The sequence below is a fragment of the Lissotriton helveticus genome, chromosome 9 (genome assembly GCF_964261635.1).
Source record: "Lissotriton helveticus chromosome 9, aLisHel1.1, whole genome shotgun sequence".
In the NCBI taxonomy this organism is placed as follows: domain Eukaryota; kingdom Metazoa; phylum Chordata; class Amphibia; order Caudata; family Salamandridae; genus Lissotriton; species Lissotriton helveticus.
The window spans coordinates 980945868-980964531 of record NC_136070.1 but is presented as its reverse complement, the minus strand read 5'-3'; the positions used below and the strand labels follow the sequence as shown (position 1 = coordinate 980964531).

Here is an 18664-nt window from a genome sequence, read left to right as displayed (position 1 = left end):
CCCAACTAACCCCCAGCACGGACCCAGAACAAAAACAGGAGAAGAAAGCGCAGAAAGATAAAAATAAGGCCCATAGAAACTAAATGGAGAAAAATAAAAACCCTCCCCCCACCCTACAGCAACGCGGAGGCTACGGCCTACATCCCCCCCCCGGCAGAGTGTCTGTCGCCCACTAAAGAACCCGAAATATAGACAAGAAAAGAAAGAAGGAAAAGAGAAAAAAGGAAAGAAAAAGAAAGAACAGCCCCAATAATCTCCCATGAAAGGGAAAGCGGGGAGGAGCCCACCACCCGTCCCCCGGCTCCACCCACCCGCAAGGCCAACAGCGCAAAACATGACGACCGGCGGCGGCAAGAATTACAATCAAGAGAAGTCGGAAACACAAAGGCAACCCACATCATAAGCAAGGATAGCGATCCACCTCCCACATGTCTGCCATCAGTATCACACTCCCAAACATCAATAGGGATGTAGAGTCAGGCGCCAAAAACATTACCAGCAGAGCAATTCACAAGGCACGAAGCCGGCACAGTGCACAGTAAAAGAAATCAGCACATCACAAATCTGGCTCGGTCAGCAACGGGTAACCCATCAGTCAATAATAGGAAGCGTTCATCCCTGTCCCGTTTTTTCACGTGCACCACAGTTAACCAAAGTGTCCCAAAAAAACGCAAACAGCAACCCAGGATCGGTAAGTTGGTACAACCCCCCAAGCATGGCAGCCCTGCTCAAACCCAATGATCCCATCCCGGGCAAAGAATGAACCATCCCCATGTCACAACGCGGAGCCAAGTCAGGAGGAAAAATGGCCACATCCAACAACTCCCGAGGCGACCCCCGGGCAGTGGGGAGCAGGGCTAGGGGCAAATACTCCCACCGCGATTCCAGTCCGAAATCTTCACATCGCCCCGGGCACGTAACATCCGCAGCCTTGAAGTTTCCGAGGTCTGGAGATTCGGATCCGCCATTGTGAAACAGGGCAGCCATCTTGATGGAGACGGACGAGGAACGAGAACAGTAGAAATGTATCTGCGAATCAACCGTTCGCGAGCTCCCCAAGGCACACATGATATCTTCCACCTTGCAGATCAGGATTTTAGCAGAGTGCGCCAGAGCGTGATGAAGGGAGAGGACAGCAGCCAGAAGATCGCCATTCCCCAAATCTACACCACTCTCCCCTTCGAGTGTGTCCCTTTGCACCACACGTCCGCCATAACACTGCAGCACCGACTTCACCAGGCTGTGTGCCATCATGGCCGCCGTTTGCGTGGGGGTAGACACTATGAAACAGGTCAGGGCAGTCAAAGTGGGAAGCCAGAGTTCCAATCAATATAACGGTCACCAAGAGTGCCAATACGTTGCAACAAACTGAGGACCCAGAGAGACGGGCAAAAGTGAGCGGGAGCAGAGAGTCGGGAGCCTCCCGCTGAGTTCGGCGCTCCACAAAAGCCGGGTCTCGGCAGCCAGCAATTAGGGCACTGGCCGCCGCGCGGTGCCTCAAACGAAGCGCCAGGCACGATTAAATCCGGACCTGCAGGAGAGCGGGGCATGCGTGTCAAAATTCGGGTACCCCGCACCAGGAAAAATTCCGACCGGCTTACAGCGGTTGCTGGCCTCCCAAGTCGAGCACTGAGCGGCCGGCCTCACCATCCACTCGAGGTCCCGGTCTGAGAAGCGCTGCGGGCCTCATATTGCGATCCGTCATTGCACCCGCTAGCAAAAACGGTACCGCATCAGAATTTCTCCACCGGTCGCCGCACGTCGTCACCATCACCAATCTGCCTTGGCGGGCCAGGATAAACTGCAGGATAGTGGCAAAGGCGGAGATGACCCTCGGAGCCGAGGGACTGAGCGTCCTACCCGGACGCCATCTTGGCTCCTCCTTGCTGGTATATATTAACAATTCTATTGCGTTGTGAACAAAATGTAACATGCAGCATATAGCGAATGGGACGATGACTAATTATTTGTCTGATGAACAGAAGACCCTTTACAAAAAGTTAGAATAGTAGTGCCTGATGTACTAAAGGGTTTTGCGGTTATAGATCCAACGATTGACAATTTATCAAAAGTACATTCGAGTTCCAAATACCTTTGCCATTTGCAACATTCTCTTTGCGACTCATTATGAATTGTTTTAAAAAGAGTGTGTGTAAGAAAGTGGGTTATTGATAGAGGTGAGTGAAAACCCTACTCAAGCAACGACCGCAGTCTTTTTCAGGGTGAACCACAAAAGTAATAAAAGTAATCTATTTTTAACCCTCTGGTACCCTGGTAAAAATGCAGTCAGTCTTAACTTAGAGGCACTGTGTAAAGTATCTAAACAGCACACAAACAGTAATAAAGTGAAAAGGCACACAAACAGTGATAAAGTGAAGGGAAAAAAAACACGAAAAAATCCCAAACCAATTTAGAAAAATATAGTAACTCTTAATAAAGTGAGATTAAAAGGACAAAACTCCAGTTGTTAAGAACCGGAGATATCCGGTTTTAAAGTCTTGAGTAGGTATAGCACCTAAAGGCACACAGCACCACTTGCCATCTGGTCCTGTTAGACCGGGGTAAAGTCACAAGTTCAGACCAACCACGATATAGTGCAGGCTGGATATAGGGATCAGGTTATTCCTGCTGAAAAAGTTACCTTGTCAAAGTCTGACGTGAAGAGGCCAGAAGGTCAGGATTTCTCCTTTTCTCGTAGCTGAGTGCACTCTGATGCCAGCCAAAAGCCCAAGACTTAGTGTTGCACCTCTTGCAGGTTCAGGCTGATCCAGTTACAGCAGGTTAACTTTTGTAATTGCAGGTAGGCCTCTGAACCTGGTTGTGCCCCTGTAGCTCAGAACAGGTCAGCCAACGGAACCTTGGAGTCACTCAGGTTAGCCTGGAATGAAGGGAACAGGCTCAGTCTTCCTTCACAATAAGCAGGGCAGCCTCAAGCAGCAGAGCAGTCCTCTCGGGAACAAGGTAATACTTCTTCTACAATGTTCTCAGGTCCAGTAGTGTACTAAAGAGTGGCTCATGAGATCCAATATTTATACCTGGTGCTATCCTTTAAAGTGGGAAAATGTTCTTGACTACCCACACATCTGGTTCTGGAACGTTATTCCCATCCCCTGTTAAGGTTCAAGGAGTCCGGGGTGACAAAAAACTAGTGTCAGGCTCCTTTGTGTGTGCTTGAGGCAAGCCCTTTGTAATGTACGGAGGGCAGGAAACTGTTCCTCCTCCAACCATCCTTGTAGGATAGCCCATCCTGCCCACACCTAGTCCCCTATTGTTCACTGTGTGGGCTCAAAATGCTTTCATAATGGAGGGATGGGTGATCCATTGGCAGTCCCAGACGGTTGGAAACTTTAGAAGGACTTAGAAGATGTTTAGCAGGAAAATGCCAACTTTCTAAAAATGGTATTTTCAAAATTGTAATCTAAAATCCGACTTTACCATTAAAGAGGATTTTAAATTAAAATTAATTTGAGTCTAAACATGCCATTTCTATGTGCTTCCAATCAAACGTTAGCACCTATATAATGTAATAAGGTTATCCAGTGTTATCCAGTGGGAGAGAAAGGCCTTGCAATAGTGAAAACAAACTTAGCGTTACTACCAGGACATGTTAAACTTAAACCTAACTGTCCTTTTTAAATACAATGTATCCCTGCCCTATGAGTCTTTAGGGCTTACCTTAGGGGTGACTTGCGTGTATTAAAAAGGAAGGCTTAGTCCTGGGAAAAGACTTATTTTTCCAGGTAGTATTAGCAGTTTAAAACTGCACCACAGGCTGCAATGGAAGACCTGAGACATGTTTTATAGTGCTAATTTAGTGGGTGGCACCATGAGTGCTGCAGGCCCACTAGTAGCATATAAATAACAGGGCCTGGGTGCCATAGTACCATATACTAGGGACTTTTAATTAAATTAAATGTGCCATTTACGTCCCGGACAATTTCACCAGGTTTTAAGGAGAGAACATGTGTACTGGTTAGCAGTGGTAAAGTGCACAGAGTCCTAATCACAGCAAAAATAACTAATTTAGAAAATCAGGAGAGGTGGCGGTAAAATGTTTGTGATTGATCCTGCAGAGAATGCCAAGTCCAACAGAGTTTTATGTGAAAATACCACCATTGTAACTGTTCACAATGGAATGTATCAATGGTTTGTGACCACAATTGTTGTTTGATTGGCTACCGATACTTGCACTGTGGTTGCATCCATGTGAAAAGCGGAAGCTATACGTGAGTGACAGCTTCCAATATGATTATTTTTTCTAACAGGCATTCTATAATCTCGTTTGATAGAGCAATACATAAAGTAGACTTTGTCCTGTTCGGCTTGAACAACTAACAGACACTACCTATGTCACATTATTGTGACTAAAGCACTGAATGTACATGTATCACAAAATTGTATAGCTCTATCAAATGAGATTGTAGAATTGCTGTTTGAACCAATAAACACACTAAACTGTGCAACTATATAATATCTTCACCCAACTATCAAAAACAAAGATTGTATTTTTTCTTATTACTGATTGTACTTCCTACAAACCTTATACATAAAATAAATAAGATATGAACTATTTATGAAAAACCGGCTGTGAAATAAGGTTGGATACCAGACGGAGAGATGAGATGCAATCAATACACACTTTGCAGAAATAGAACTTCTCCCACCGAGAAAGAGTATCCACCATAAAGAGCATTCACCATAGGTAAGTAACTTGTTTTCTTTAAGTTAATCTTGAGATTTTCTTTCCTTTCTGGTCACAGACTCATCCACTGTAAAGTGAACACCAGATACATTTAATGCATGCCACAGCATAAAGAACATTTTTAACAAAATGTTTCTCTTTTAAGTGACCTATTGAAGTCTGAATTTTTGTGTTTTCATGTGGTCTGCCTTTTTCTATCTGTAATATTAAGTTTCTTTACAGGAAGAGGAAAATGGAAAGCCCACTATGAGTCTGCATAATTACCGGGCACACTTCAGAGAGCTGAGTCTTGACGTATTCACCATTCTCGGTTGTGGACTTCTTACAAAGTCTGTGCTGGATACGGAGATGCACACAAAGGTGAGAAGATAGCTAATCCTTGAACTATATATATTAGTTTGGTAACACAATGCAGGAGGATGGTGTTTTTTATGTATCTCAAGAAATGAGATTCAAACTGCATATTGCTTTCAGTGTTAATGTAGTTTATTGGGGAATATAGAACTCTTGGTTGCTAGTATTTCATATTCTAAGGAAGTATTTCCTGGGGTTGTCTTCCTGGAAGATTAATAATCTAGGCTTTGTTGTTTTTTTACACAAGATATCACAAAACAAAAAAGAAAAAGGTAACCGTCATGTCCTATTACTTATTGCCTGAAGGAGGTCTTTTGCATTAATCACTTACTCCATTTTCTGCTTTTATCTGGAGTTGTTTCCTGTGCACCAGAATGTGCTTGAGTAACTACTTTTCTAAAAGAACAACTTTCTTGGGTCCTTCTGAAGATGACTATTTGATCTGAAAGAAACAGGTTAGTATTAGATTCCTTACCTTAGAATATCCCCAGGCGTCAGACTGGATCCGGAAATTTTTTCGTAGCAGTACCCTTGCGCGTCGGTAGGCGTCGTCTGCGGCTCCGCGCCTGTCGTCGGTGCCGGGATGACGTCGCAGGAGTACTTATTTATTTATTTATTTTATTTATTCAGAGTTTTATATAGCGCGCACAAGATCTTTACAGATATCAGAGCGCTTTACAGAAACAAGGGTGAGGCTAGCAGGAGGGTGACGCAACATAAAATTGGGTGCAGTATAAGTTCAATAACATGATCAGAATGCAGTCATGTGCTGATAAAATATCAATAAACAATCAGGTAATCGATAATATAAGACGATACTTAGTCTTTGATCCAACTAAATAGAAATAGATATGAGAGCTTAGGCTAAAGGGATGGCTTATGACATTATCTAAAAGTTACAAAGAATAGGGGTAGGGACATCGAGTTTCAGCAAACTACCGAGAATAGTCTAATAATAGGTGGTTAGTGAGTAGCATAATAGGGTCTACTGATCATAGCAGAGTTATGACAAACAAGAAGAAAGAAAGGATCATAATCAGGAAGAATATGATATTATTTGACATTAGACAATCAGGTAGCCAAAGATACCATTGTGGTGCGGAGTCTCTGATCAACAAACAATAGAGTTCAGGTGTACTTAGCCATAAGGATGGCTTTCACCTCTTTCTTGAAGAGGGCCGTGGAGGAGATAAGCCTGGTTTCCGGAGGGAGTGCGTTCCAAATCCTCGGTGCCATTCCTGAGAAGGAGCGTTTGTAAGTTTTTTCCTTCCGGAATCTGCGGGGTTTCAGGAGTAGATTTTTTGTACTTCTATTGGATCTCGATCCTCCTGATATAATCACCTTTTGTGTGAGGTAGTTGGGTGCCTTGTGGTGTACGGCCGAGTGCGTCATAACAGCAATTTTCAGTTGTATTCTGGCTTCAAAGGGCAGCCAATTCAGGGATTTCAGGTCAGGGGATATATGTGAGTGTTTTCTTGAACCAGTAATGAGTCTCGCGGCAGCGTTCAAGGAGGCTCTTAGGGGTGCAGTTGTTGCTAGAGGGAGACCACTGAGTGTCACAATTCCATAGTCTATGCGGGGGATGACGAGGGCTTGTACAGCATTTTGGAAGGCTTTGGCTGGGAGGAAGGGTTTAAGTTTCCTCAATGTGTTGATTTGGAAATTAGCTCCTTTCGTTGCTTTGCTAATGTGCTGTTGCATGTTGAGCTTTGCGTCAAGTGTGATCCCTAAGGATTTCGCAGAATCCACGATGGTGGGCCGGACATTAAATGCTGTTAGGTGATTGAGCCAGATTTGGGTAGTGGTAGTTTTCGCAGGGGGTGATATCAGTAGGAACTCAGTTTTCAGAGCATTTAGTTTGAGGTGATTGTCAGCCAACCACGATTGGGTCTTTATAAGAGTGTAGTTCAGGAGTTTGATATCATCCGGGGATTGTACCTTTAGGTAAAGTTGAGTGTCATCAGCATACATATGGAAGTATACATTGGATGCTTGGAGCAAGGTGGCAAGCGGCTCCATGATGAGGTTGAACAGTGTGGGTGAAAGTGAGGATCCTTGTGGAACTCCTAGGTCGAGTGGCACAGGCGAAGACAGCTCATTATTGATCTTGAACTTCTGAGACCGGTTATGTAGGAAGGAGGTGAACCATTTGAGAACAGTCCCGGATAAGCCCATTCTAGTGTTTAGTAGCTCCAGGAGGTTCTCATGTTTGACCGTGTCAAATGCTGATGAAAGGTCGAGAAGGATGAGGAGGCATGAATCATTGCGATCAAGAATTTGGAGGGCGTCATCAATTATGTGAGTCATGGCCGTTTCCGTGCTGTGTTTCGCTCGGAAGCCTGATTGATGAGGGTTGAGGAGGTCAAACTTATCAATGTGTTTTGTTAGTTGGAGTTGTACACATTTTTCCAGCAGTTTGGCCAAGGTGGGGATGTTTGTGATGGGACGGTAATTGTTTAGGTCAGACGGGTCAGCTGTAGGTTTCTTGAGTATGGGCGTGACTTGCCCCACCTTGAGAGAGTCAGGGATGAGACCTTGTTGAAGGGAACTGTTAATGATTTTGGTCCAGAGTGGAAGGAGCATGGGGGTGAAGTCTTTTACAGCATTAGCAGGTAGGGGGTCTGAGAGGTGATTGGAGGGCTTCAAGGTGCCGAGCAGTCTGTGCATTGCTTCTTCAGAGTAGGTGTTGAAGGACGTCCATGATGCGCTATTCTTAGGCTGAGTGTTAGACATTCTGATGCGGCCAAGGTTTTGGCTTACATCATTGAGGAGATCAATTCTTAAGTTGTCGGTCTTTAGCTTGAAGAAAGCAGAAAAGTCTTCGCTGTTTGGGATATCGCTTGTTGTATTATTAGATTGTAGGCGTTGCGGCTTTGTTTGACTTTGGACTAGTTCGAACAATTTTCTTGGTCGGTTTTTCGCTTGGTCAAGCTGGAGGCTAAAGAAGTCAGATTTCGCACGCTTGATTTTCCTAAAGTAGGCATTTCTCTTGTTCTTGAGCAATTTGCGATGTAGTGATGAGGGGTCAGCTCTCCAAGTGCGCTCTGCCGATCGCATAGCACGCCTGTCTTCATTAAGTCTGCCGTCATACCAAGGGTTCGAGCTCTTGGTAGAGACTCTCTTTAGTTTCAGTGGGGCGGTTTCGTTGATTATTGAGTTCATAGAGTCGAGGTAGAGGTCGGTCAGTGATTGAACATCAGAGACGTCGGCAGGGGGAAGGAGGAGCCTGTAGGTGTGGGGAGGTAGGGAGTTGGGGTTAAGATTCTTCATGTCCCTTTTCCAGATCTTGGATTTGGTGGGTTGAGCCGGGGAAGGTTTGACTTTTTCATTGATAAAGAAGGTGATGATGTTGTGATCTGACCAGTCACAAGGTTGGATTGCCCCCAGTTGGGTAGAGTCCTCTTTGGCGATGATGAGATCTAGTATCGACCCTTTATCATGTGTTGGGCTGTTGCATATTTGGGTGAGGTCAAGCGCTTTAAGGAAAGTTTTGAGACTATTCACCACTGCGTCTTTCTGATCGTTCCAGTGGAGATTAAAGTCACCCAGGTAGATTTGAGTGATCTGCCGACCAGCGTTGGAAGTGATAGTGTCCATGAGTTGTTGGGTGAAGATGAGGTTGTCCCTAGGCGGGTGATAGATGAGATGTAGAGCACATACTGGTTTGCCCTCGCTGGAGATATCGAGGCAGAAGAGTTCACAGGAAGTGAGGGAGGGGGAGGTGACTTTGGTAACGGAGAGATTGCTCTTAAAAATGCATGCGATTCCCCCGCCCGTCTTGCCGGACCTGTCGAGTCTGATAATGTGGTAATTGGGGGGAACTAGTATGTCCATAATAGGCGTGGAGGCTTCTGTTAGCCACGTTTCAGTCAAAATGGTTAGGTCAAGATTCATTGATGTAACGAGATCTGCAATGTCGGAGGAGTGTCTCTGGGCCGATCTGCAGTTGAGAAGGATGCATTTGAGTCTGGGGGTGAGAATGGAGGATGAGTGTTCTAGAGATAGGGGGACTTTTCTGAGGTTGTTTGGGACAGAAACTCTGTTGCTTAGAGTTGGGTGCCTGAGTGGATTTGTGAGAATTGTAGGTGTGGGGAGGTGTGTGGGCGTTGTGTGTTTTACCGGACCTGGGCCAAATGAGCGAAGGAGGGTGCATAAGTCGCGGTCCGACAGGGAGTTAAGGGCACGCCGGGGGCGGTGGGTGTTGCTGCGGGCGGGGATAGTGGGCCAGTGCGGAGAGAGTTGAGTGCGAGGGACTGTGGGGAGAGTGTGTCGTTTGTTGGCTACGGTGGTGGTCGTTGTGGGTCGGTGTTGTCTGGAGGGTGTGCAAAGGAGCTCTTTGATGGTCCGGAGCTCGTCTTTGAGTTGTAGGAGGGTGGATAAAATCAGGTCCAGAGGAGTATTGGGGATAGTGTTTGTGATGTGTGCCATGGGCGAGAGGTTGAGAGGGGAGTTGGGGGGCGTATTTGGGGCGGCGAGGTGGGGTATGCTAGCGTTAGTGGAGGGCTCTGCGGTAAAAGTGGGTGGGGTGGCAATCGGTGGGTGCGAAATTTTGTGTGCGAGGGGTGTGGGTGATGAGGGGGGAGGGTAGGGTGTAATGGTGGGGTCGTCGGTGGGAGGCGGCGCCGGTGAGCTGTGGGATGAGTAAAGGTCGCAGAAAATAGGGGTGGTAAGAAGGAAGCGGGGGCTGAGTATGGGGGGGAGAGGAGGGGAGATGTTATTGTATGGGAGGAGGCGAGTTCTAGGGTGCTAGTTGTGAGTGTGGGGGAGTGGGGGGTGAGAGTGGGTGGGGGGGTAGAGTGGGAGGAAGATCTCCCGCGGGGGGGGGGGAGAGTTATACTCCGGGCGTTGGTGCGTTCAGCGAGACTCGTGTGAGGTGAGAGGTGGGGGGAAGGGTGGGTAGGGGTATGTTGGATGTATGAGGGGGAATGATCTTCGTCTGTGGATGAGGGGTGTGGGGGGGTAACGTCGGGTGTGTGAGTAACTATAACACTGGGGGGATGGGAGAGGTGTATGTCATTCCGCTGTTGTAATGGGCAATGCGGGGTATATTGAAGATTGGTGTTGGGCGGTGTTGTGCGGCTTGATGTGTGCGGAGTGGAGATCCGCCGTTTGGTGATGTGTTCTAAGAAAGTAGGGAATAGGTTGTCTAGTCGGTCAAGGTTCTTATCACTGCCTTGGAGTAGAATGGTCCCATTGTTGTAGATGGTGATTGTGGCTCTGCCAGGGAAAACTCGGGATGGTGTGATAGAAAGAGTTATGCCATGTGCGGATTTATTGGTGGTGTGAATAGAGAGAGTGGAGAGGAACGCTTTCCTCCATTGTGCTCTACGTGGAGTGTAGAAAATGATATCGTTGTTCGTGGCTCCATTAATCAGTGAAAAGTAGGTGTCCACACACGGTAATTCGGGGTGTGCCTTTAGGAAGTTGTGTTTGTAGCGTTTGGCGTTTTTTTTGGTGAACTCAGGTGGGTAGATGATTTTGTAGGTGTGCTCGCCCAAGCGTTCCATGGTGAAGAGGCGTGGGTAGAAGAGGTGCGGGGCAATAAGCTTAAGTGAAAAAAGTATGGGCAGTGGGTGCGGGTGACTCGACTACAATGGCCCCCCCAGTGGAGAGCTATTTAAGGATGGCCACCAGGGTAGTATATAGGGTGCCAGAGGTAGACCTTTCTTTATTGTTGATGTGCCTTAGAGAGATAGTTTCCCTTACAGGGGGGGGGGGGTCGGGTTAGTCCATCCACTGTGTTGTTAGGAGGGGAGGGGAGAGGTTATATTCCACAAAAGATGTACAAGTATAAGAGGTAGCAATCAGTGCAGTACAGGAGTTAAAAGCGCAGTACAGGAGTTAACAGCGCTCTGGGTGCCACCCACAGAAAATGTGCAGTAAACAAGTGGAAGTATAGTATTAATGGTATACTGGTAAAAAATACAAATGCAAACAACAAGTTACCTGAGTCAAGGTGACACTAGTGAGCAGCCAGGAATATGTGAGGTAGCTATCTTACTATACTATACTTACTATAGCTATACTTAGACACCGCCGTCGCGCGCTGACATCAGTTCTTCTTTTTTCCGCGCCAGCAAGCGCCGATCCGGAAAAAGTTGTACCCTAGTCAATTTTTGACTAACTTTTTCGATCCTTTTTGATCATCTTTCGAGTCTCTCGACTCCGACGGTGCCGGTATGGATGCCCGGGTTCAAACCCTGCGTCGATTGCAACCGACTAATGTCGATTACCGACCCCCATCGCTGGTGTCTTCACTGTCTGGGCTCAGACCACGACGACAAGTCCTGCTCCGACTGCCGAGCCCTGACGTCTAAAGCTAGACGGGAGCGGTCCCGCAAGCGACTCGAGCTCCGGCAGTCAGCCCCACGCCGCTCGAGGTCCCGGTCCGGAAGGAGGTCGAGGGACCGGTCGCGGGGCCGGAGTCACCACAGTTCCGGGAGTCGTCATCAGTCTTCGGGCTCGAAGTCCTCAGGTAAGAGGCACAAGAAGTTGAAGAGACGACATCGCTCTTCTGACTCCCCCCGAAGCTCGCGCGACGCGGCCGGGCGACACCGCGGCTCCACCGGAGCCGCAGGCGTCGCGGCCTGCTCCATACCCGCCGGTCCCTGGGCAGCATGCAACGCCGGAGGAGATCGAGGCCTTCCTCTCTGCCATGAGGTCGCTCACTCCTCCGTCGGGTTCCGCGGCGCCTTTGGGCCAAGCGGCCCCGACTGGGACCCCCAGCGGGCCGGGTGCTTCGGCCCCGGCGCCGTCGGGTGCTCCGGGTCTGACGCCGTCGGCGACTTCGGGCCCGGCGCCACGAGGCCCTGCCGGATCCGGGTCGCCGCCGGTCGACCTCATGACCTCGCTGGCGCCGTCCCCCAGGGTGTCACTCCCGGCGCCGTCCCAGGACGACGCCGTCCCCCGTCCTACCATCGATTCGGGTCCGTCGCCGGAGCGGCGCCGCTCTTGGCGCCGATGGGAGAATTTTACTTCTACGACTCGGCCCGTCCTTTGAGCCTGAGTATCAGGCGATGGGTGACGAGGGGGATTGGGAGGGTTCCGAGGACCCTCTGACACGTGAGTGTCAGTCTTTTCAGGACTGGACAGGTGAGCTTGGGGAGGCCAGTGGTTTGGACATTTTGCCCGACACTGGTTTGTCTCCCCTCCTACCGTGGCTACGGAGGAGGGGGCTGCCTATAGTGTGGTGCTGACGCGTGCTGCCAAGGCCTTAGGCCTTGAGCTCCCCGTCACGGCCGTGAGGACTAACCTCCTCACAGAGGTCCTTAAACCGCAGACAAGCTCGGCCGAGCCTCTGCTGCCTTTTAATGAGGCCTTGTCTTGACGTTCTTCTGGGCACTTGGTCCAAGCCAGCTACAGGTCAACCTGTAGATAGGAACGTGGCCAGGCGCCACCGCCCGGCTCCGGGCGACCCTTGATTCCTGTCCACCCATCCCACTCCCAAGAGCCTGGTTATCCAGGCCTCTAACTCCCAGACCGCATTCTTGTCGCCCCCCCCGATCGGTAATCCAAGAGGTATGAGCAATACGGGAAGAAGGTATTCTCCTCCCTGAGTTTGGGATTGCGGTCAGTCAACACCACATGCCTCTTGGGCCGTTACACCCACTCTCTGTGGGACACTGTCGCTGACGTGCTGCCACTATGTGCGGAGGAGGTCCGGACTCCCAAGCCCTTGCGGAGGGTCGAGATGCGGCACGGTATTCCATCCGGTGTGGGCTGGTTACCACAGACTCACTGGGCAGAGCAATGGCAACGCCGGTGGCGATTTGTCGCCACGCCTGGTTGAGGTCCGCCAACTTTTCGGCTGATGTCCAAAACACCCTTATGGACATGCCGTTTGATGGCCGTCGCCTCTTTGGCGACAAGGCAGACCATGCGCTTGAACGCTTTAAGGACTCCAGGGCTACGGCCAAGTCCTTGGGCCTCTCGGCCCGCGCCAGCAAACGGCTGCCTTTCGCCCCTTTCGTGGCCAAGGAAGGGGCGCCCCCACACGTCCTGCCAGCCACGGGCCGCAGACTACCATCCAGCGCAGTGACGGACGTGGAAACCGCCATGGCGGCGGTCGGGGACAACGGCGAGGCCAGTCCACACCTACCCCTGCAGCATCCGCCTCAAAACCCTCCTAGTCGGTGCTTTCAGGCCCATGTGACGCCAGTGGGGGGCAGGGTCAGCCATCACCACCACCACTGGCGCACTGTCACATCGGACAGGAGGGTGCTGCAAATCGATCGAAGGGGCTACTCCCTCCCCTACGAGGCGTCCCTTCCAACCATGCCACCACAGTACCACCGCGTGTCGGGGGATCATTTGAAACTTCTACAAGAGGAAGTTACGGCCCTCTTGGCCAAGGGGGCCATCGAGCTCGTTCCTGGGCCAGAAGTAGGGTGTGGTTGTCCCACTACTTTCTGGTACCCAAGAAGGGCAAAGGGGGCCTATGCCCTATCTTGGACCTACGGAACGTCAACGGCTTCCTCCGGAAGGAGAAGTTCAATATGCTGACATTGGCTCAGGTCTTAGCTGCCCTAGACCCTGGAGACTGGATGGTAGCGTTGGACTTGCAGGACGCTTATTTTCACCCCCCCGTCCTGCCGGCCCACCGGCGTTACCTGCGGTTCACGGTAGGCCATGAGCACTTTCAGTTTACCGTGCTCCCCTTCGGCCTTACCAGCGCCCCACGGGTGTTCACGAAAGTGATTGCGGAGGTCGCAGCTCATCTGCGCAGGTTAGGGGTTTCAGTCTTCCCCTACCTCGACGACTGGTTGTTGAAGGCGGGCTCGCCCCAGACAGTCGTCAGCCACCTCCAGACTACGGCCGACCTCCTGCACCTGCTGGGGTTCTCCATCAATGTGCCGAAGTCACTCCTGTGTCCCTCTCAGAAGCTCCTCTTCATCGGAGCGGTTCTAGACTTTGCGCAGTTTCGGGTTTATCCTCCCGAACAGCGGGTTTGGGATATTCAGGCTCTAATTCCGATCTTTCAGCCTTTATCTCGAGTCTCGGTCAGGTTGACGCTGCGGCTTCTGGGGCTGATGGCCTCCTGCATCCTTCTGGTGCATCACGCCCGGTGGCGGATGCGGGCTCTGCAGTGGGACCTGAAGTTTCAGTGGGCCCAGCATCAGGTCAACTTGTCCGACCATGTCTTGATCTCGGAGGGCACTGCAAGACAGTTGCAGTGGTGGCTCACGGACCACGATTGGGTCAGCGGCAGATACCTCTCCCTACCCCAACCGGAGCACGTAGTTGTGACGGCCAGGGCTGGGGGGCCACATGGGAGAGGGGGAGATCAGAGGCCTCTGGTCTCCGGCGGAGTCCCGGCTCCACATCAACCTTATGGAACTGCGGGCGATCCGGCTTGCACTGAAGGCATTCCTCCCCTCTGTCCGGGGGAGTGTAGTGCAGGTGTTCACGGACAACACCACCGCCATGTGGTACTGCAACAAACAGGGAGGGGTGGGGTCGTGGACCCTATGCCAGCAGGCTCTGCGCCTCTGGCAGTGGCTGGAACATCAGGGCGTGACCCTGGTGGTTCAACACCTGGCAGGTTCCCTGAACGCCAGGGCGGACAAACTCAGCCGTCAGTGCATGATGGATCACGAATGGCGTCTGAACTCGGACGTGGCGCAAGGCCTCTTTCAGCAATCGGGAGAGCCTTGGTTAGATCTATTCACCACAGAAGAGAACGCGCAATGTCATCAGTTCTGCGCGTTGGAATTTCCAAGGCGGCACTCGCTCGGAGATGCTTTTCGTCGTGAGTGGAGCTGCGGTCTGTTGTACGCTTTCCGCCTATACCACTTCTGCCCAGAGTGCTGAAGAAGATCAGGCGCGACCGGGCCCAAGTTATCCTTGTGGCTCCGGACTGGGCACGAAGATATTGGTATCCAGAGCTACTCAGCATGTCTGTCGATCCCCCGATTCGTCTGCCTCTTCAGGAGGACCTTCTGTCGCAGCAGCAGGGGACGGTCCTCCACCCAAACCTGTCCAGTCTCCACCTCCGTGCTTGGAGATTGTGCGGCGGCAGTTGAGGCCATTTGACTTGCCTCCTTAAGTTTGTAATGTGATTCTGGCAGCCAGGCGTCCCTCCACAAAGTCGGTATACGCCTGCAGGTGGAACAGATTTGTGGCATGGTGCACAGCAAAGGCTGTGGATCCACTTTCTGCCCCCCTTTCTGAGGTTCTCCTCTTCCTTCTTTCTCTTGCCTAGCAGGGCTCTGCTCTGGGGACTATCAAGTGCTACCTTTCCGCCTTCTTGAGGCTACCTGATCAGCCTTCTTTGTTCAAGTCCCCGATTGTTAACAGATTCTTGAAGGGCGTCACTCATATGTTCCCCCCTGTTCCTTTCGTGATGCCCCAGTGGGACTTGAACCTGCTTCTAACTTACCTGATGTGCGCTCCTTTTGAGCCGCTTCATAACTGTCCTCTCCGTCTTCTTACGCTTAAGACTGCTTTCCTGGTTGCCATCACCTCTGCCAGGAGTGTGAGTGAGCTCCAGGCTCTTTCCTCTAAGCCTCCTTTCCTTTCTGTCTATCCGGACAAGTTTGTGTTACGGACAAGACCCTCTTTCCTGCCCAAGGTAGTCACAGCCTTCCACATCGGGCAGTCCATTACCTTACCCACCTTCTTTCCGCCTCCGCATCTCTCGAAAGAGGAAGAGAGGCTCCACCGTCTGGACCCAAAACGTGCGGACAAGACCCTCTTTCCTGCCCAAGGTAGTCACAGCCTTCCACATCGGGCAGTCCATTACCTTACCCACCTTCTTTCCGCCTCCGCATCTCTCGAAAGAGGAAGAGAGGCTCCACCGTCTGGACCCAAAACGTGCGCTCTCATACTATCTGGATCGCACACGCCAGTTCCGGGTGGATGACCAACTCTTTGTTGGTTACGTGGGCGCTAAGAAGGGTCGGGCGGTGCACAAATGGACCATCTCTCGGTGGGTCGTGTTGTGCATCAAGGCGTGCTACTCTTTGGCTAAGAAGGAACCTCCTGTTGGGCTGAGGGCCCATTCCACTCGGGCCACGGCGGCTACTACTGCCCTGGGCCGGGGAGTCCCCTTGCAGGACATATGTCAGGCAGCTACATGGGCCTCGCTGCACACGTTCGCAAGACACTACTGCCTGGACTGCCAAGTCCGGAGGGATGGCTCTTTGGCCGTTCTGTCCTCCAGGACTTCCTGGTGTGATTATTGGTTCGCAGACCCACCACCGAGGTTGGTTTTGCTGGGGTATCTATTCTAAGGTAAGGAATCTAATACTAACCTGTTTCTTTCAGATGCACAAGTTACTTACCTTCGGTAACGATATATCTGTAAGAAACAGTGGTTAGTATTAGATTCCTTACCGCCCCATCCATCCTCCCCGTTCTGCGAATCGATATCTAGGGTTAAGGTCATCCCCTTTCAGGGCCCTAGTTTCATGGCACCAGTGTTGGTTTTTATCATGGCTCTGCATTTCTGGCGCGGAAAAGCTGTGTATAAGAACTGACGTCAGCGCGCGAGGGCGGCGTCTAAGTACTCCGGCAACGTCATCCCGGCGCCAACGATGCCGACGACAGACGTGGAGCCGCAGACGACGCCTACCAACGCGCAAGGGTACTGCTACGCAAAAATTTCCAGATCCAGTCTGACGCCTGGGGATATTCTAAGGTAAGGAATATAATACTAACCACTGTTTCTTACAGATATATCGTTACCGAAGGTAAGTAACTTGTGCGTCTAGCTTAAAAAGAATTGCTCAACACAGTTCAGTAAATAACAAGGATGATTTTATTGGTACCAGAGAATTCTCTACCAAATACGCCAAGTAGCTCAGCAAGGTGCATGACTTTGTCGCTCATGGTTTCATCTCACTTTAACCTGTACATTCTAGATAACATCCCATATCACATAATTACATTCTACTGACTCCTCTGTTTTGGGCCTCTTGTGGCTGCTCTTCGGGTGGTGCTTCTTGAAAAATGTATCCTTTGACCGTGGACCTGACTCCACCAATATTTGACTATAATCAGGTGCACCATTTCAGAATCCTTTCGCGTTGTCAATGTGTATACATTTAATGTAAAAGAAACAACTCTTGAACTATTTTTTATTTAGAAACTTTTTTCAAATGTTATTATCGTTTGAATGGTAATAGAAGACACTCAGGGATGTCAATTTGATCGAAACTTCAGAAATGCCTACATGTGTTTCACGATAGCTTCTGAATCCACCTCTAACATTTCTCTTTACTCTATTAATCTTAAAAGATCCAAGAAATCCAGAAGTCCCTTTCTCTACCAATCTAATTTTCTTAAGCATAAATTAATCATACACTTGCAATTCGCTCATTTGGCATTGTGTCCGATCGTACTACAAGCTGTACTTGCACAGATGTTTTGCAACTCTTCAACTCACCATAGACTTCACACCCACTCTCTTCTGGGCTTACAGATTTTGCCATGATGGATTCAGTTTAATTCTTGCCATATGTTCCCTCAAGTTTTCAGTAAAGGCCACCACTTTAACACTGTGATCTGGTTCTAAGGGACTCAATTGTTTCTCTCAGAACATTCATCAATGGCATCCTGAGTTGTATTGTCCTTTCTACTCAACCCTTCACCAACCTATTTATAATGTTCTCCAATTTATTTCCCTGGGGTCTGTTTAGAGCTACCCCATGATGGGGAATCGCCAGGTCACTGAAGAATTGTTACACCTCTTCGAACACAAACTGCACTCCGTTGTCCGTCTCTGCGATCTTCGGTATGCCTTCACTTGGGTGATTCATCCCTCAAAAATGTCAGCACTGACTGGTAGTAACAGATCTCACACACTTGGCAGCAGCCAAATTTGTCATATAGTCTACTACCAAAATAACATCGCATGTTGCATGAAATAGGAAGGATGTACAGTGCCCATGCTCACCTTAAGCCATAGCACTCTAGCCCTTCCACTAAAGACAGGGGAATCTTGCTTGCAGTTCTACATTGATCACATCATGCTCACTGCATACAGTCCTTTTCTACTCCTTTCATCATCTGATCCATCTTGGTACCACTAATGCTCCATTAATCTTACCTTGTTGAGATTTCTAAGTGTCCTTAGAAGCTGTAATTCACTAGCTCTAGCTTGGCTGCCCCAGATAGAACTAATCTATCTCTCATACTTAACTTACTGCCCACCAAGTGTAATTCATCTCTAACCACCCAATATAGTTTCCGTGCCTCTGAAAGTGCACTGAAATTGGGTCAAACACAAACCACATATGCACCAAGATTGTTCAGCACTCTCATTCTTCACTTTTTCCTCTTTCCCACTCCTCTCGCACCATAGCACTATCATTTACTCACATCACAGGCAAGGGTACACTACAGTCCTTGGTCATGGCCTTGGGAAAAAGGAAGATGCAATCTGCAGCTTTATTCTTAGGGCCTGAAAAAGACTTGGAAATTGAACTCTGACTTCCTTTACTCATCGAATTATGTGTGGAGTTGCCCTCTCATTCCCTTTATATGAGAATAGCTTCACCAGGAATCTGTGATCACTCCTAGCCAAAAACTGTAAACTGCAAGGAAAAAAATCAAAACAATAGATTGCACGTGCACACTAGTGCATCTTGTTTAATTACTGAGCAATTT

At 49.5% G+C, this 18664-nt stretch overlaps 1 protein-coding gene across 1 annotated transcript in view; it reads left to right on the top strand.

Moving 5' to 3' along the window:
• The window catches only part of FANCD2 (FA complementation group D2), a 909275-nt gene that overhangs the window by 435014 nt on the left and 455597 nt on the right, over nt 1-18664 (top strand). Inside the window, exon 29 of the mRNA XM_078661284.1 lies at nt 4925-5062. Coding sequence (XP_078517410.1) covers nt 4925-5062 — 138 coding nt within the window. The remainder of the gene's footprint in view (nt 1-4924; nt 5063-18664) is intronic.